The 20,210-nt window shown below is 44.6% G+C and overlaps 1 protein-coding gene across 3 annotated transcripts in view; it reads left to right on the top strand.

Moving 5' to 3' along the window:
• The window catches only part of atp9a (ATPase phospholipid transporting 9A), a 211,068-nt gene that overhangs the window by 131,001 nt on the left and 59,857 nt on the right, over nt 1-20,210 (top strand). For all 3 annotated transcript variants that reach the window (XM_078555359.1, XM_078555358.1, XM_078555357.1), the window contains 4 exons: nt 3,746-3,907; nt 13,512-13,604; nt 15,264-15,347; nt 19,675-19,845. In XM_078555359.1, the coding sequence (XP_078411485.1) occupies nt 3,746-3,907; nt 13,512-13,604; nt 15,264-15,347; nt 19,675-19,845 (510 nt within the window). The remainder of the gene's footprint in view (nt 1-3,745; nt 3,908-13,511; nt 13,605-15,263; nt 15,348-19,674; nt 19,846-20,210) is intronic.

The following is a 20,210-nucleotide window of genomic DNA, read 5'->3' as shown; positions in this document are numbered from 1 at the left end:
TAAGATCTGCCCAACCTTCTGACCTGCCACAGGTCCACCATGTTCTCTCTCCCTTTGCGCTCTTTTAAACTGGGTCCACTATTTTCTCTCTTTCTCTCTCTCTCACTCTCTCTCTCTCTCTCTGCTCTTTTAAACAGATCCACTGCTCACTCCCTTTGCGTTCTTTATTGACAGTACCCACGGAGAGGGAACTGTTAACAATATGAACTAATGTCAGACTCAGGAAGAAAAGTTGGGTGGTTCGCAGTTTAGTCATGATAGGTTCGAGAGAGTAGGAGTTGGGTCTCAAGGACAAGATGAAGTTGGGCAGAGCATTGGAGGAGTGTTGGAGATCTGTTCTTCAGAACTAGTTTTCCCCCTTCCCCAAGTCATTCCAATTCAACTATCACACTGATGCATCACTGGAAAATGTGAAAAAGGACTGAGTAGATCCATTTGCAAAGCACAGGACAAATCTAACCCGGTCATTTGCAGCGTTATCCGCCTCCTCCAACTCATCAGTAAAGTGATGGAGTCATCTTCTCTCCTCTCTCCCGCTACAATTCTTCCTCTTCCCTCACGATGACGGGGGTGCTGAAATGCTGTAGCACCATGCTGCCCTGCCAGTGCATCAGTCATTACTTTAAGTGACTGGATGGAAAAACCTGCGGTGACTGTCAGCTAGTAATGCAAACTGTTGAAGTGAGTTTATCTCCATGATCAGCAGGTAACTGGTACAGATAAAAGCAGTCAATCCTGCTGATTATTGTGCATGACATTAGATGGTGACATTTAACTTGAATTACAGTACTACAGTTTGAGGCAGAACAAAAATATGCAAAAACCTATAGAATCATTAGTATTTGGAAATATCAGGTTGAGTTAAACATGATGATGAAGCTAAAATGGCTTTGAATGTCTACCCAAAATGACAGCCTTGAATTCCTATCCAATTATTTAGAAGGTACATGGCAGAGATTTTTGTCTTATCATTGCATTTGTGATTGTTGCAACTAGTTACGTGGTTTGGTGACTTTGCTTTTCATTGTCACTTGCCTCCGTATGACTGATTCTGAAACTTTGTAGTCTCACGGATGGATGTTAAAGTAGTCAGTACATATTGCTGATTATCTCTATATTCAGACTGTACATGACATTGAATTATTACAAACATGAAGTTTACAAGTTTGGGACTGTCACTTTAAGGTAAAATGGAAGAATGAGGGTCTGAATGACCTGTTCTGAATTCTGCCCAATAACAAGCCTGGGCAGCTTAGTTATTGAAGGTTAAGGGGGCTTGTGGGGGCAGGTTGTTTTACTGAGAAGATGGTGCTAGATGTTTACACCTGTAGACAATGGTAAGAGCAGTTGTGCTGACTGTGGATAGACTATTAGTTTCCAAGTCTAACAGGTAGCTCTTAGGAATGTAAGGTTTCATCACAGAATCACAGAATTGTTACAGCACAGAACAAGGCCATTCAGCCCATCATGTTTGCACTGGCTCTCCAAATGAGCAATTCACCTAGTGCCACTCTCCCGCCTATGCATTCTTTCTTTTCAGATAACAGTCTAATTCCCTTTTGAATGCTTCAGTTGAACCTGCCTCCACCACACTCTCAAGCATTGCATTCCAGACCCTAACTACTCGCTGTTTGAAAAAGATTTTCCCCATGTTACTTTTGCTTCTTTTACCAGTTACTTTAAATCTGTGTCCTCTTGTTCTCAATCCTTTCACGAGTGGGAATAGTTTCTCCCTATCTACTCTGTCCAGACCCCACGTGATTTTGAATACTTCTATCAAATCTCCTCTCAGCCTTCTCTTCTCCAAGGAAAACAGTCACAGCTTTTCCAATCTACCTTCATAACTAAAGTTCCTCCTCCCTGGAACCATTCTCATGAATCTATTGTGCACTCTCCCCAATACCTTCACATCTTTCCTAAAGCACTGTGCCCAGAACTGGACACAATACTCCAGCTGAGGCCAAACTCGTGTCTTATATAAGTTCAACATAACCTCCTTGCTTTCGGGCTCTATGCCCCTATTAATAAAGCCAAGGATGCTGAATGCTTTATTAACAACTCTCTCAGCCTGTTCTGCCACCTTCAATGACTTACGCACATATGCATCCAGATTCGTCTGCTCCTGCACCCTTTTTAGAATTGTACTTGTCATGATGATAGCTGATCGTGTGTGTGTGTGGACTTGAGTATTAGATACTATATGGTACTCAAATAAGATACTGTAAGGTAAATTTTGTACTTTAACTGAGGCCACCTGACCTGGGGGTGGGGGAGTGCTGCTGTTGAAAGTCAGATCACACATATTAGGGAGTCAGCCAGCATGGCAGATTAAATGATGTTTTTCTTGCAGTTAAATCTGTGACTTTGAGTGTTGTTCTTTCAGCCTGAGATGTGACATTGGTGACGAGGATAAATATGGAGATATTTAGGATTGTGTCATGACATTTGCTGGAGCTGATATGTCTGCAGTCCAGGGGAATGGAACCATTTGATCTGACAGGCGATGCCAGCACCGTCAGCGTGAAATGGAAAACGTGGCTGGAGGTGTTCGAAGCGTAGGCTGACAGTCACAGTCTGCTTTTGGACAGGGTGACAGTGGTGCAGAAAGCACAGTGACAGGCCTTATTGTTGTTCAATGCAAGTGCTTCAGTGAGAGAGACTTTCAGGATGTTACCTGACACGGGAGAAAGGGTGGAATAAGAACGTGCAGTGAAAGCTTTTGAAGAATCCATTATGTGGTGATGCTAAATGCCACATTCCAAAGGCATGTTTAGCATCAGGGGAGACAGAGAGTGAAACAGTTGCCCAATTTGTGACTCATTTGAGGCAGGCTTCAGTTGGATGCAATGTTGCAACAGATCTGAATAACCAGATAATGGATCAGGTTGTCCAACACTAAGTCGGATAACAAAAACAGAATTACCTGGAAAAACTCAGCAGGTCTGGCAGCATCGGTGGAGAAGAAAAGAGTCGACGTTTCGAGTCCACATGATCCTTCAAGTTGAGACATAAGCTGCTGGAAAGGGAGGGTGACTTAACTTTGGTTGACACTTTGAAAATAGCAGCTGCATTGGAAGCAGTAGATGGACAATTTCACAGCACAAAACTTGGTCTCACCTCTGCCATTGGCATGATGAAAGTTGAGGTTAACCGAGTGGCGCAATGAAATCCAGGTGCATGTAAATGTAAACAGCAAAAGCCTGAGAGAGAGTGTTTTAGGTGTGGCAACTTGGGGCACTATGGAAACGATGCCTGCTGCCCTGCCAAGGGAAAGATATGCGGAAAAGCCCATTTAGCCAATACGTGCAGAAGCAAAACTGAACAGAAAGGGAAGCCCTGCAAACCATGTAAAGAAAAGAGATGAAAGTAGCACAACTGTGAGACAAGCTGTGCTTAAATTTTGAAATCTTGTGTGATCTTTTGTCAGTTACTGGAAATTCAAATACCTTTTTAACAATTATCAGTCTCTAAAGGCATCACAACAGAATTTATAAGAGATGATTCTGCAGCTAATCTGAATTGATTGTTAATTGCTGTACTTAATCTCCCTCAGGAAATTATAGAATTAAAGGGCAACAGTCTATGTTACAAGGTCGCCTTGCAGGAACTGTGTTGTTGGCCTGGACCTGATGGTTGATTAGCTTTCTTCAACTAACAATCCCTCCCCCATCACTCTTCAGTTAAGTGACCTTTAAACTCTGAATTCCGGCAGCATGGTTGATGTTCTCTCCCTGTTGTGTTTCAGGTGTCTTTGGTGCAGTGGACAGAGTGTGTAGGACTGACTCTTGTTGGCCGGGATCAATCCTCTATGCAGCTGAGGACACCTGGAGGACATATTCTGAACTTCAGTATCTTGCAGGTGTTTCCATTTACCTACGAGAGCAAGCGCATGGGAATCATTGTCAAAGTAAGTGGTGAAAAAGGATATTGAAATAAATGGTTAAGAGTTAACTAGTGCTATTATAAAGGCAAAATACTGCGGATGCTGGAAATCTGAAACGAAAACAAAAAAATGCTAGAAAAACTGCACCTGTGGAGAGAGAGACAGAGACAGCGTTTCGAGTCTGTATGAGGGTCACTCGAAACATTATCTGTCTCTCTCTCCACAGATGCTGTCAGACCTGCTGAGTTTTTCCAGCATTTTTTGTTTTTGTTAACTAGTGCTGTTCTGTTTGTTCTCGGTTTTTTTCCCCCCATCATTTTACTTGCTGTTTTCTCTATCACCCTTGAAGGCCTTGACTACTAGGTTGGGCTCCTGTTCCACAGGTTCCAATAATCCACCTGTATCACACCTAAGTTGCCATTATTCAATAAGCTAAAGGCCAAATACTGCAGATGCTGGAAATATGAAATATGAGCAGAAAAGGCTGGAAGTTCTCAGCTTGTCAGACCAAGGGTAAATTTCTCTCTCCGCAGCTGCTGCCTTGACCTGCTAGGTATTTCAAGCATTTTCTTTGTTTACATTGTTCATTATTCATGTTGCTATTGTCAGCAAGCTATTTGACTGCAGAGGGCATCATAATCAGGCTGATCCTGTCCTTACCTGATACCAACATATGGATGCATTCAGCTTGGATTGCTAGGTAAGGATCACGTGTGGGTTCTCTAACTGATATTTCCCCTCCTTAGCCCAAGGACACAAAGGCCAACTGCAGATTGAGATCAGATAACCAAACAGAGTCAGGAGAATCAAACCTGGGACCTTCCAGCTCTTCTGGGTGAGGTGCTCATTGGATAAATTTACTAAAACAAGCTTTTGCATTTTTTCCAAGCAGTTTTTTTTCCCCTCCTAAAAGCGCAGCAGGTCAGGCCAGTGATATCCCATGCAAACAGGGGAATGCTTAAAGAATCTCGCCATTTAAGGCCAAAATTAGAACTCTTGTCAAAGCATGGTATTTTAGCAGCACAAATAAATTACAATATTTATCATCTGTTCTGTCCATGTTAATATTTTTAACCACCATTTCCTGTACTGCTGTGGTAAAATACATAAATACTGAACTGTTTAATCTCTCAAACATTTGTCTAAACAAAAACTGTTTATGGTTTACTGTAATTTGAGCAAAATTAGATAAATGCTGACCTCGGCTTATTCTTGAACTCCATTTTGAACCACCAGTTATCTGTCTTTCTGCAGCTTGTTTCAAACTCAGAAAGCTATCATCTAATGTTTTTTCTAATTAAGGGTGACATTTGCCAGTGCAAGGTGCAAGACAAGAGGCATGTATTTGCAGTGAAAAAGCACACATTCATAGAAATGAGTTTGGAGCCCTCTGTTAAAATCGATGATAAATTCGGTTACCCAGCAACCATGGATAGATACTGCCTCATTCTTTTTGTTTAAAAGCTGACGTGGGAGTGTAGTTTAAATGTCAGGAGGCCTTTGTCCTCAGGAAATGACCAAACGTATTTAGCATCTTCCTTGAAGTATTTAATCCAATTATTATTGCATAGAAAAATGATTGTGGGGGTAGGAAATATTTAAAGGTGGCATCACCATGGAGAGTTCAAAATCCTGTGATTCATCGCAGCTCATAACTCACTGAACCCAATGATTTTCTATATGCTTGAACTATAGAGTTTGTTAATCCAGGACTGCTGATCAGAGCTTTGGTGTTTGATAGACACCAGGAAATTTGGTGTTATCTGACGAAGGGGCACAGCCACATTTACAAGGTGTATCCTCAGTTTAATAGGAAGGGCCACTGATGCAGGAACTTTGTGATGCTGAAACTTAAAAAAAATACATTTTTGCCTAATTTCTACTTTTTTTCCCCTTGCTTTTCTCTCCTCCCATTATCTTCTCTCATTGTGTGGAATTCTTTCTGGAATATGGTTCGGCAGGCACAGTGCCTTCCTGGTACTTGCCTATATAACCATTGTTCATGTTTGAATCATGATGGTGAGGGGAACTGGGGTGATGGGGTAGGGAGAGAGTGTGGGCAGGATTTTTGAAAGGTCAAAGGGTTGGGACCAGAGATTGGCGGGCCCAGAATTTCATGCTGCCGGCTGACATGTCAGCTGGAAGGCACCATCTCGCCATCTTCAAGAAAGCCGGGTCTAAATCTGTGCTCTCTGGTAATTGATTCCTCAGCTAGGGGAAACAAGTCTTTCCTATCTACCCTACCTAGGCCCATCATAATTTTGTAAACCTCAATTAGCCTCCTCTGTTCTAAGAAAAACAACCCTAGCCTATCCAATCTATCCTCATATCCTCAACGAAAGTGAGCGATGGTCCTCTAGGGAGAGGGTCTGGGGAATTAATAATGGGAAGTAAGGAAATGGCAGAAACTTTGAACAGATTTTGTCTGTCTTCACTGTAGAAGACACAAATAGCATCGCAGAAACACTTGTAAATCAAGAGGCGAAAGGGTGGGAGGAACTTTAAAAAATTACCACCACCAGGGGAAAGGTGCTGAGAAAACTGTTAGAACTAAAGGCTGACAAATCCCCGGGACCTGATGGCCTCCACCCTTGTGTCTTAAAAGAAGTGGCTGCTGGGATAGCAGGTACATTGGTTGTAATTTTCCAAAATTCTGCAGATTCTAGAAAGGCCCCATCAGATTGGAAAATAGCCTTTTTTAAAAAGTGTATTCTTACATGGGAAGTGGGTATCACTGGCTAGGCAAGCATTTATTGCCCATCCTGAATTGCCCTTAAGAAGGTGTTGGTGAGCCGCCTCCTTGAACTGCTCCATGTGGTGTAGGTGCACCGATAGTATTTAACTCCTCTAGTTAAGAAAGGAGGGAGACAGAAAGCAGAAAGCTACAGGCCAGTTAATCTAACATCTGTCATCAGGAAATGCTAGAATCCTATTAAAGAGGTTATAGCAGGGCACTTAGAATATCTTAATGCGATCAGGCAGAGTCAGCATGGTTTTGTGGAAGGGAAATTGTGTTTGACTGATTTATTAGAGTTCTTTGAGGAAGTAACAAGCAACATGGATAACGGGGAACTTAGATGGGGTATACTTGGATTTCCAAAAGGCATTTGATAAAGTGCCATATCAAAGCACAAAATAAGAGCTCATGGTGCAGGGGATGACATATTAATGTGGATAGAGGATTGGTTACCTAACAGGAAGCAGAGTGTAGGGATAAATGGGCCATTTTTGAGTTGGCAAGCTCTTACTGGTGAAGTGCCACAGGGATCAGTGCTGGGGCTTCAAAAATCTACAATCTATATCAATAACTTGGATGAATGGGCTGAAAGTATGGTTGCTAAATTTGCAGATGGCACAAAGATAGGTAGGAGGGTAAGTTGTCAAGAGGACATAAAGACCCTACAGAGGGATTTAGATCAGTTAAGTGAATGGGCAAAAATTTGATAGATGGAGTATAATGTGGGAAAATGTGAACATGTCCACTTTGGCAGGAAGAATAGAAAAGCAGAATATTATTTAAATATAGAGACATTGCAGAACTCCACAGGACAGAGGAATCTGGTTGTCCTGGTACATGAAGCACAAAAAAGTTTGTATGCAGGTGCAGCAAGTGATTAGGAAGGCAAATGTAATGTTGGAATATATCACAAGGAGAATTGAGTGTAAAAGTTGGGAAGTGTTGCTACAGTTGTACAGAGCCTTAGTGAGAATACTTCTAGAGTACTGTGTACAGTTTGGTTCCCTTACTTAAGAAAGGATATAGTTGCATTAGAAGCAGTTCAGAAAAGATTCAAATAAAAGCAAAACACAGCAGATGTTGGAAATCTGAAATAAAAACAAAAAATGCTGGAAAAACTCAGCAGGCCTGGCAGCATCTGTGGAGAGAGAAACAAAGTTAATGTTTTGAGTCCGTACGACCCTTCTTCAGAGCTTCAGTTGGCTCAAAGATTCAGTCGGCTGATTTCTGGGACGAAGGGGTTATCTTATGAAGAAAGGCTCGACATGTTGGACCATTATTCATTGGAGTTTAGAAGAATGAGAGGTGATCTTATTGAAACTTACAAGGTCCTGAGGGAAATTGACAGGGTGGATGCTGGAAGGATGTATCCCCTTGTAGGGGGGACAAGAACTATGGAACACAGTTTAAATGTAAGTGGTCTCCCATTTAAGACAAATGAGGTGAATTTTTTTCTCTGAGGGTTGTTAGCCTGTGGAATTGTCTTTCCCAGAGCGCAATGGAGGAAGAGTTATTGAATATTTTCAAGGCTGAGTTAGATTCTTGATTAACAAGGGAGTCAAAGATTATATGGGGTAGATAAGAAAGTAGAGTTGAGGCCACAATCAGATCAACCATGATCTCATCAAATAGCAGAGCAAGTTCAAGGGGCCAAATGGCCTACTCTTGTGTTCATTGATGGAATGTGAGTATCGCTGGAAAGGGCAACATTGAATTTCCATCCTCAAAGACCCATGAGAAGATGGTGGTGAATGTCCTTCTGATGTTTGCATGATGAGATATAATAATGTGATTTTTTAAAGTATTTTAAATTGTTGGTGGGAGATGAAAGCTGGTCTTGTTAAATTACGAAAAGTCCATCAGGTCCACATATGCTCGCCCATTTCTTCATAGACATCCCCTTTCTTCCACTTATCCCCTGGGAAGGACAAAAAAATATTGAGACCTCCTGCTGAATCAGGAACCTTCTGTCAAAAATTCCTCTGTGGTCTCTCAGCGACTATCAAACACATGCCACGAAACCCCAAACCTTGTAGATTGTTTCCCAGAATAAGCACTCTTATGTTCCTTAAACCATGATTAATGTGGAGTAAATTTTACCAGGGCAGCGTATTCCTCGCCCCTCCAGTCGAAAAATCAGTAGGCACCATGCCAACTTTAAAACAGGCTGCCCCGCACAATAATACAATTAATGAGGTTAGAGTGGAATGCCCACCCCTCAGGGGCAGAACTTCCTGCCCTCAAGAGCTGCCAGCCAATCAGATTGCCCAGCAGCTGATTAGTCCCAGCAGCACAAGAACACGGTAGTGTCTGCTCCTGGCTCAACACAGAGGCCTGAGAAGAAGGAGGATAGATATTTCGAGGTAAGTCTGGGACTTTGGTTGGGGAAGAATTGAGAACCCTATTGGGTTGAGAGGTGTTGGCTTTTAGAGGCTGAGGGTTGGGATAAAGGAGGGGAGGTGGGCACAGGGAACCCCCTCCCCGCCAAAGGAAGTACTCCTTGTACCATCCATCCCCCCACTCCCTCCTGTCTTTTAGCCCTGTTAAAGTTGTGGTCTGGTGACCTCCCTTCTACCTTCACCTGCCCAACGTAATATGGCAGTGGAGGCAGAATGAGATCCATAAATGGCCTTTAATTGGCAACGTAAGGGCCTCATTAGGCCTAAGGGCAGGCAGGCTGCCTGATGGCTTACCTGCCCACCGTAATAATGGGGATGGCTAGGGGTGGTAGAAAGGTGGTGGGCTGGCTTTATTTTACCTGCCCCCACCCCACCTTCAAATAGACCGACGGGGGCTGTAAAATTCACTCTCACATTTCAAAAACGCTCCTAGATCTACATGGACCCATCACCTCAAACAATTTACCTATTTATGTGTCAATAATGCTCTGATCCTCACTAAATCTCCATCTCTCAGCTGAATCCAAAGCCAGAGTATGAAGTCTGTTTCCATAGCTCAGAGACTGGGGATTGTTCTTACTGCTCTTCTTTAGAAATATAATGGCCTTGATAATAACTTCACTGCCAACTCTCGCTCCCCCCCCACCAAATGATGAGAAACTGCAGATTGGGGAATGGGTTAAAAAATGAAATGCGTGGAATGTGACCCCAACCCTGTGCACACACCCCCCTCCCCCTACGCCCCGCTTTCCCCCCCCCCCCCCCCCTCCCATTACTTTTTACAGCAATGGATATCAGGACCTCCAAGTGCCCCACAGTGGAGAGATTGGATGTTTTTTGACATATTTTTAACAAGTCCCGACAGTACAATTGCAAGCCTAATTTGAAGCTGACAGCTGCTGCACAAGCTTCCTGGGGTCAGGAAAGTCAGCCAGTGAAAGGGAGTTGGGAATTGGCAGCTCCCCAGGGTAAGTGCTATCAGCGCTCATTGTGGGCTAGTAGGAGCTTACCCCATCTCCAGCAGCCCCTCAAGGAAGCCTTTGGTCTACCCCCAGCTCTAATTGCCAGCTCCCCTCCACGGCTGCTCCCCCCCCCGCCCCGGCCAATCAAGCCTTTCCAGCCCTCCTGATTGCAGACCCCCATCACAAATGCCAGTGATCATCCTCGGGGACCCCTGGATACAGCCTCCTGCACTGGTGTTCCTTCTCATCTCGTGGCCAGGCTGTCAGTTTGACCAACTGCTGGGCATGAGATCGAGCTGCATGATGTTAATGAGGCCTTATATTAAGATCGGCCTCAACGACACCCTCAACACTTCGCTATTAATATCAAGCCCAATGTCCCCTTGAGCTGGAAGACCAAATTATATTTTCAAATGAGGTTTCACCAATTTTACTGTTATTGTGGCTTTAGTATTAAGTAGTCTGAGGAATACAGCCCAAGGGCCTTCTCATTTTGGCAAACATCATGACATTTCAATTGAATCTTTAGGAAGCAGCCAATAATCACTTGCAAGTTTTTTCTTTCTTCCTTTCACTTTTTGCCGTACACTTTCTTGTGCTATAAATAGCACATTTATATTGAAAGATATTTGTCAACCTTGGGCCCACTTTGCAGCTCATCCAAATCCATTGCAACATATTCCCTACTAATAATGTATCATACAATGTGTTTCATCTGCAAATTTAATTAGCCATAGTAGATGAATGTAATAAACAGAAGGGGACTCAATGCCAGACTCTTGTGCACCCAACTATTGCCTTGGACGCCACCGCAAAGCTACTCTTTTTTGAAGCAACCTTTGTTTTTGGTCCTTTATCCAATATGTGATCCATCTTGTCACATTGCTCTTCACACCATGAGATTTGTTCCAATGCATGTAATTCTTGAATGCTATAACTGGAGCCCTTTAGCTTGTTCATAATTGTGTAAGGGACTGAAATCACAGATTTAGTTATGATTATAAATAGAATGGATATTTCATTGAAATAAACAAAATGCTGGGTTTAGAGCCACTTTGAGTGGATTTCTGATACTGTACAGCTACCAAGTACCTCATTTGCAAATGTAAAGAAAACATGGCCTCTCACAACATGCCTATCCAGCAAAGGCTTTAACCGCAGACTTAGTGATTTTACATTTACCTTTATTTATTGGTTATTTTAAAATATTGGAAATATAAAGTGGAATTTAGTTTTGTGGACTTGATGCATATGTCGGAACATAGTGGGCAGAATTTTCTGCCTGTCGGGTGGGCAGGCCCGACCCAATCTCCGGTGGGCGGGGAGCCGATCCCCGACAGAGAAACGGGCCCCGCTGCCATTTTAAATGGGCAGGCCAATTAAGGCCCGCCCAGCATGACATCCGGCGGGAAGCGCTATGCGCTCCCTGTGCGGGCTGGGGGGGGTGGGGGGGGATTCCCCTAAAGCGAGAGTGCGCTCTTTCGTGCGCATGCATGAAAGTGCTAACTGCTGCCTCAGGGAGATCGCTTACACTTTGAAAAATAGAAAAAAAATTCCCTAACATGTCCCCCTCATGTCATGAGATGGGACATGTTCATAATTTACATAATAACTTTATTAAACTTTTAAAAACCCTACATGAAACCTCATCCCGCCGGTGGATGAGGTTTCATGTTTTTTCTATTTGCCGCCGGGGCTCCTGGCCTGCCCGCCAACCTTAAGTTTGGACGGACAGGACCTTTAATTGTATAATTGATCCAGTCAATGGCCTCAATTGGCCATTGACAGGTCAGCGGGCACGCAGCTGATTTTGCTGTGGGCCCGCCTTCCTGAAAATTTAAATGGGCCGGGATGACGTCGGGGGTTCCGCCTGACATCATCCCGTGTCATTTTACGCGTCAGCGAGCGGGCCCCACCCCCTGCTCACCAATAGCAAAATTCTGTCCAGTGTTACATGTGTTTCACTGAACTATTTTTAAATTTCTCTTCAGCATGACATGATTGGGAAGGTGATGTTGTTGCACATCTCTACAGCCCCCCGTTGGTTAGCTGGGAGATGGTTCCTTCTCTTCACCTGTCTTGTACAAAGCAAGGCCACAGAAACCTAGGCTGCAGTTTGGACAACTCAGCGGGGATCGTTTGAGAAAGTGACAACCTCCTGCTGAACTTGACTGGGGAAATAGCTAACGTGCATTGACTGCTGATTCTACGTCAGTATTTATAAACATTGTGGCTGCTTCTAGCAAGACAGGAAGCCAAGCTTTGTGTTTTATATTCACAAGCAATGTTAGCCACATTCATTTTAAATGCACTATGCTTCTACTTAACCCACAAACTGTACATCCGAAACAACTGATTTGACCAAGGTTCAACAATCTCGAGAAGTCAGAGTCATATATTTTGCCACTACATGGTTAGTTGTACAAAAGCAAACATGGACTGTAAAAATAATCAACTGGGTTTGAATTTATGAAATTTACAACTGAAAGCAATTTCCCATAGTTAAAGACAGGCAAAACAGCAGAACGATGCCTCTGTGCATTAATTCCTCTGAAGTGAGTGATTTTGTATCGGGGCTGGTTTAAAATAACGTGGGAATTCAATAAGATTTAATTGTCTTTTCGGTGGTGTGTTTAGCTCATCTTATGGAAAAAGGAGTGCATTGTGTACTTTAAGGCTTGAGAAAAAATTGAGGGTTGCTGATAGTCTCAAGCTGAAACATAACTGCCCATTTGTAAGCACTTTGTGTTTGCAGTGTATTATAAAATGGCATATAACGCTTACATAAGTTTTGATGAGGTGCATATTAGGATACTGAATGCTGCATGGTAGTTGTGCGGTGACATTTCATTTCATTCCATGCTGAGGTCAGCAAGGTCGGAAAATGAGTGCTGGGATGAAGTCATGACTGAGGAACAGTTTCATGGATACATAATTATAAGGGAACAAAGGTAAATTCCAATTGTGTTTCATCTTTATATCCAGTATTTCCTGAGGAAAGGCTGAGACATATGATTGTGGTTTTTTTTGTGATCCCTCCCTCGAGTATTCCTTTGATGTGTGTTGGCAAACGGCTGTCATTCTGTTTGTGATCAAAATACATGGTTTTAGATTTCACAAGCAGATGATCAATGATGGCTGTTAACTTGGACAAAGTTTCAAATAAGTTCATGAGTATTTTGCTTCTTTTCCCTTCCTAAACTCTGCCATGTCTCTCTCTCCCTTTAAGATCACCTCAAAACCCATCTCATCATTGCTGCTAATCTGCCCTTTACCACGCAGGCATGTGTTTTCCATACTCAGGTTGCTGAAGTATTTTGGAGCGTCTTTTTACATTGAAGCGGTGATATTAAATGAAAGTAATTATATTGACTGGCAATCTGAGATGTTGCCCTTTGATTGGCGAAAGGCTGGCTAGTGCAAGAGCGGCTAAGTGAGGGTCAATCGTGTCATCTTGTAGGAATTTAGCAGTGAACAAAGTAATCAAGCTGTTGCTCTAACGTCTGTCTTGTAATTGTGTTTTTGACTAGGATGAATCTACAGGAGAGATTACCTTCTACATGAAAGGGGCTGATGTGGTCATGATGGGAATTGTTCAGTATAATGACTGGCTTGAGGAAGAGGTATGTAATATCACTCATTTATTCATTCAGTCGTTCAAAGGGAGTTTCTCGGACCAGGTCCTGCAGTGTCTGGACCGCTGCGTGTTTGAGCACAAATATCCTCTAGTATGTTATTAGAAACAGTAAAAAGTGACCAAACTCATTGCCGCCTTGATTTTTGCTCTTTATAAAGGCAGGCTGCTGACCTTGCAGTCCTGATTTTAATTGCTGCACCTGAAGAATATATGGTAAACTTGAGGTTAAAATTAGGGGGGGGCACCCATGCCTCCAGGTGTGCACTGTGTTCACGTCCATTGCCACCCGACTCCCTGGTTTCTGGTGGCATTGGAGGCACTTCCAGCAGTCAGGCAAGGGCCTAATAAACAGGAAAGAGGTGAGATGTCATGTTAACACATGTTCGTGCAAGAGGAGCTAGAGATACATGGTTGCAAGCAAGAGTGAGACCAGAAGAAGCTCAGAAAAGTTAGTAAAATTAATTATTTTCTTGGGGCAGAATTTTCTGCCAATCTCTAGCGGGCGGGGAGCCGATCCCCGCTGGAGAAGCTGACCCCGCCGCCATTTTAAGTGGGCGAGCCAATGTCACATGAGATGGGACATGTTCATAAATTACAGTAAAACTTTACTAAACTTTTTAGAACCCTGCATGAAACCTCATCCTGCCGGTGGATGAGGTTTCATGTTTTTTCTTTTTGCCGTCGGGGCTCCTCTCCTGCCTGCCAACCTTAAGGCTGGACGGGCAGGTCCTTTCATTGTTTAAATGATTCTGTCAATGGCCTCAATTGGCCATTGCCAGGTTGGCGGGTGCACAGCTGATTTTGCTGCCTTCCTGAAAATTTAAATGGGGCGGGATGATGTCGGGGGTTCCGCCTGACATCATCCCGCAGCATTTTACGCGTTGGCAAGCGGGCCCCACCCCCTGCTCGCCAACGGCAAAATTCTGCCCTTGGTTTCCTCGTGGAAGATGAGGAACAGGGGTGCATCTCCAGGTTCCGCAAGGAGCTCTTTGCCCCCCGCCCCTGCTCTCTGACCCTCCTGCCCCAGGCTTTACGTCTCCATCCCCTGATTGCATCCAGTCCCCACACCTCACTTTTTCCATGCTGGGGACTGTTACCTTGGGTTCCTGGCAGCAGCCTCTTGCTGCTCAAAATTTGGTATTTGCCCACTGTCTGGATAGTGATTTTCACTGGGTTAGGGTGGGAGACTCACGGTCCAACATCAAAACGAAGCCAGAGATGAAAATTTCACCGGCCTCATGTGGCACCGTAATATGAACTTGCTGCTCATCACATGCCGCACTCACACCCCATGTTAGCATTGGTCTCTTGAGTTCAAATTCACCGACTGCCTGCTCAGTGAGAAGCAAGAGATTGTTTGGAACTGACACTGAGCACAGATGAGCTAATGATGCTATGTAGGAACAAACCTTCAACAATCTCTGACTTTTCTCCAAATTGCTTGCATTCAATCATATTCCTATATATTATTCTTTGAAGCAGATGCAAGAATTTATGTAAATCAGAGATTAACTGGAAGAAATGTAGATTTTTTTAAAAGATATTAGGAATCCAGTGCTGTTTATTTAAAATAATCTGTCAAGAAACATAATCAATGTAAAGAATCTGATTTGTTTTTGTTGTTCCGATTCCTGTTTGATTACAGTGTGGCAACATGGCCAGAGAAGGACTTCGGGTTCTGGTTGTTGCCAAAAAGTCTCTAACAGAAGAGCAGTACCAGGATTTTGAGGTAACTTGGGTGGGGCGGGGGAAGGGGAGGGGCGGGGGAATGATTTTATGGAGCCCACAAGAGCAGGAAACGTGGCACGCGGAGTAACTTGATTAGGCGGGATGCAAAACCTCAATTTCACAACGGCAGGTTGAATGCAGAGATAAAGGCCAGGATTTTCTGCGCCTGACCATGACGGGCGTGTTTGGTGGCGAGATATCACAGAATCCCGCGAGAAGGCCCTGGCCCCGTTTTCCGACGACGTAAATCCAGGAGCTGATTGTCCCCTCCCCAACGTCAATGCTGGGCCACGTTTTCCACCGTTGAATGTCAAGAACTTAATTTTAATAAATTTGCATCTCATTATTGTGGCCACACGCTGGAATCATCCCTCCCATGTCAAATTTAAATCCCATGTCAGTGTGATTTCATGACATGAATTACAACTGCCTTTAAGAGGCATGCGCCCGGCGACCTCAACTTTGAGGGGAATTCGGGGATGAGTGCACACAACTTTGTGCAGCGTTCGCAATGATTCCAACAGCTCTGCAGATTCCGGTTGGGGGGCACAGGCAAGTCTTTGCAGTAGCTTCTTCGTGGCCAGCTTGTGGTGCTGGGGCAAGGGCAACAGTGCAAGGGAGGAGGGTGGAGAAGGCAACCTCGGGGCAAGGGCGACAGTGGACGGGGGGAAAAAGGGGAGAAATCAACCTCCAGCCAAAGGCAATAGTGACAGGTAGAGGGGGGAGAAGGGAACCTCGGAGCCAGGGCAAGAGTGCCGGGGGCATCAGGGCAGCACCAGGTGGGGGGTTGGAGAAAATGACCTGGCTAATGGCAAAACATATCAAAGATGAGCACTACACTGCAGCTGAGAGCGTTTGGCTTGAGCTCAGTTGACATGCTTGGAGTTAGCCTAGTCAAGCTATTGTACCCACACAAGTATCACTAATTCCAGAGAGTGCCAATGATTGCTCCTTTGCTTTTAACCCCTCGAGCGCACACTTCAAATTCGAATGACTGTTCTGATGCTGCAGAACCATTGCGCGACTATGCATGCCTGAGGATCCTACTGGGAAAGGTGGCTATCGAACACTGACAGATGGGTGAGCTCTTAGCCCCTTGCATTATATTTCAGTTGACATTGAAAAGCCACCCTCATGGGACAAGCAAACCGTGAAGCCTTGGAGTCCAGGTTAGGAAAGCACCTGTGCCTGAGATGAGAGTTCAGGATGCAGTTGAGCTGCCGCCAATCAGTCATGTGGGGTGGTGCTGGATGTGAGCCATCATGCACACTAAACACTGGGCATCTATGTAGTGGCCTAGACTCTCCAGTATGTGTTAAGGGGCCTTGAGAGGCAGTTGCAGGCGATGACTTGACCAAGAGCGGCCCTTAGGAGACAATTGCTGATGCTTGTGCCTCTCTCTTTGGTACTGCAGTGAGGAGACCATCAGGAACATGGAGTCCAATGATCTCGCTATCTGCCTCGTTGCTTATAAACAGAGGAGAAGAAGGAGAAGAATGCAACAGGGGCACCTGGCTCACCAAAGGCAGGAGCACAACCCTGAAGACCAAAGGGCAGCACAGCCTGCTCTGCACGCAGAGGACAAACCCCAGAGCGCCATTGTTCATGGGTGCATCGCTAGACCCAGGATCTTTAGATGGCGCATGTGCTACCTGCAGATGTGCAAAATCGCTGACACCTGTGCATGTCAAGGGAACTAGTCACGCACATATGCCACCTTCTGCAGGATTTCGCACCGCAGGGATTTGGAGGGCACCCACTGTCAGTGGCAGTGAAGATGACTGCCGTGCTCAACTTCATGGCAGCGGCTCCTCCCAGGGCTCCACCAGGGACCTGTGCAGGATCTCGCAAGCCTCCATCCGCAAATGTATCCAGGAGGTCAGGGATGCCTTTTCTGCCAAGGCACACACCTTTGTCAATTTCAACAGGAATCAAGCAAGCCAGGAAGCAAGAGCGCTGGGATTTGCTCAGATTTCTGGATTAGCACAGGTGCAGTGTGCCATCGACTGCACTCATGTGGCTCTTAAATCTCCCTGGCAACAAGCAGTCCAGTATGTGAACCGCAAATGTTTCCACCCTCTATGTTCAGCTGGTCTGCGACCATAACAAACGGATCATGCAGGTTTATGCAAGATACCCCAGAGTCCACGACTCGTACATTCTCAGCAGGTCTCAGATCCCTGAAATCTTCCAAGGACCACAGAGGATGCAGGGTTGGCTCCTCTGGGTCAAGGGCTACCCACAAAGGATGTGGTTGATGACAACCATGTGGAGGCCTCAGATTCCTGGTGAACGAGGGTACAACAAGGCTCATGCAACCCGAAGTTTGGGTTGAGCGCACCTTTGGCATCCTGAAAATGAGGTTCCAGTGCCTGGACAGATCTGGTGGAACACTGCAGTACACTCCCCAGAGGGTGTCACACATTGTGTAGCGTGCAGCAAGCTGCTACGATCTGGCGACGCAAAGATGAGAGGTCATGGCAGGGCGGGCAAATCAGAAGCCGCCCTGCCAGTGATCTGACATGAAACCCGTGCCTCTATTTTTTCAACAAAGTGTCACACGATATGGCAGAAAAAGCTGCCATTGCTGTCGGCGGGTCAAACACCCCTTTCCCCACCCGATATCAGGCTTTGCCCATTTCTGGAACGATTCCGCCCAAAGTCACTGGCGTGTTTGCAGTGTGTCGAGCCTCACACTGGCCTGTAGTGGCTTCATACTTGTAATGAATACTCATTAATGTAAAATCTCTTTTAATTATGTCCTGCCTTCAAGATAAAGTAAACAACGCATGAGAATCTTGTGGCAACCGGTTCACCTTTGTTTAAAATTGGCGTACACCAGTCAGCTTTGTGCAGTTGTGTGTAAGGCTTTCCTTGTTTAACTCTACGGCATAAGGGAAGGGAGCAGGAGGATGGCAGCTTGGAAGGAGGCTTGGGACCTGACAGGGTGAGTCAGTAGTGGGAGGAGGGGCATGTAGAGTGAGTTCAGGGGTGTGGAGAAGTGGAAGAGAGATTCACTGGTGGACACACAGTCGTGTCAGAGGCATGGAGGAGTGAAGTGGGAAGGGCCTGATGTCCTGGGTGTGGTGGGGGAAGGGGTGGTGAGAACAGTCAGTCAAAGTAAGAAAATACCTAAAGGGTGGTGTCAGTACTATTCAGATGTGTGTCCATCTCATGGTGTTGGCTGGCAGAGTCTTACAGGGCCTTGAGTTCACCTGCAGTATTTCAATTATCCCTGCTGAGAATGATCTCAATGTCCTTTACAATGCACAGAAGGGAGAGCCAGCTGAGCCTGAAAACTCAGCCATATCCCACGGAGTGGCGAGTGCAAGACTGGACACTTACATGAACATTCAATACAGAGTGAACAAAAATAAAAGCACAATTTTGTTTCTTTCACAATAAACTCTGATGGTTACAGAATGTGTGCCAGTATCCTTAACTTTAACTGAGCTAGTCTCAACAAGTAATGATGCTGCATATATGAATAAAATGAAACTAATGTAATGTGAAATATTTACAAGTGAAATTTATGTTAATGACAATGGAGTTGGGCAGGAAAGTTGTGGAAGTGATGCAGAGCCTTCCTCTTTGAGCAGGAGGCTCTTTTATAGCTCACCTGTACCTGCTGCATTGTCAGCCGGTGCTGGGTTTCACCACTGAAAAGCTTCCCCGCCCCATGATAGCATGTGTTTTCCATGCATGCTGCCAGCACTTTAGATTTGAATTGTCATCATGTAGGAAATGGCAAAAAGCAAGAGAACAGAAGTGGCACACACTTCCAGTTATGCCTTTGGGAACGGCACACTCTTGACAAAATCCATCCCACCCTGCCCCCATGATGTCTATTTTAATTTTCTTATTAAAACATATCCCCCAGTGGCTTAGCAGGTTTATTGAGTGAATTAGGAAGACCCCAGGTTTGATCTCAACTTGTGCAGGCTTGCAGTTTAAGAGCTCATGCCCTGAGTTAGGGAGAGAGAAAAAGAAAAATCAACCAATTTTCCAACTCCTGAATGCTATCTAGAAACCACTGCAGGAAATGTGCAAATGTGATGTGGGTTGAAGATAGACTAAGGATTAGCTATGATGGTTCCCATGCTGTCACTGATTGTCAAGACTCATGTGACAATGGCCACTTAGTAAGGTACCAAAGAACACCTGTGGAATTGTGCTCTGTCAAGGTGCAAATATCTTGGAAGGGGGGAAGAAAATTGAGTTTTTTTAAGTCATTGCAACTTTCCTCTTTCACTAGACTAAATTGTGTCAAAATTACCAGGTGGCTTTATTGTGGAAATGAATGAATGGATAAAATGTCTCTTCTTCAGACTCGTTACAATCAAGCAAAACTGAGTGTGCATGATCGGTCATTGAAAGTGGCAACTGTGATTGAGAGTTTGGAGATGGAAATGGAGCTCCTTTGTCTGACTGGAGTCGAGGACCAGCTACAAGTTGACGTCAGGCCTACCCTGGAGATGTTGAGAAATGCTGGGATAAAGGTAAGACACCATGTCCAATGGACAGCAGAGCCAAGATTCTGTCATAGATGACTAAGAAAGACACCCACTTTAGATTGTACTTTTGAAATCTTATTTGTAATTGCCCAAACTTTTTTTTTGTCAGTAAAGGCCAGATAGAGGGTGCAGAAAAAAAATTACTTAAATGGCTTCAGGGATGAGGGACTTCAATTACATGGATGGATTGGAGAAGCTGGTTCTCCTTACAGCAAAGAAGGTTAAGAGGAGATTTAATCGAGGTGTTAAAAATCATGGGAGCCGAGACTGGATAGAAAGAGAGAAAAACTCTAGGAAGGGTTGAGAACCACAGTGCAATCAAGGTGATTGGCAAAAGAGCCAAAGTCAAT

Source organism: Cetorhinus maximus, chromosome 13 (assembly GCF_964194155.1).
Source record: "Cetorhinus maximus chromosome 13, sCetMax3.hap1.1, whole genome shotgun sequence".
NCBI lineage: Eukaryota > Metazoa > Chordata > Chondrichthyes > Lamniformes > Cetorhinidae > Cetorhinus > Cetorhinus maximus.
Note: the sequence above shows the minus strand (reverse complement) of the source record. Positions and strands in the feature narration are given on the sequence as shown.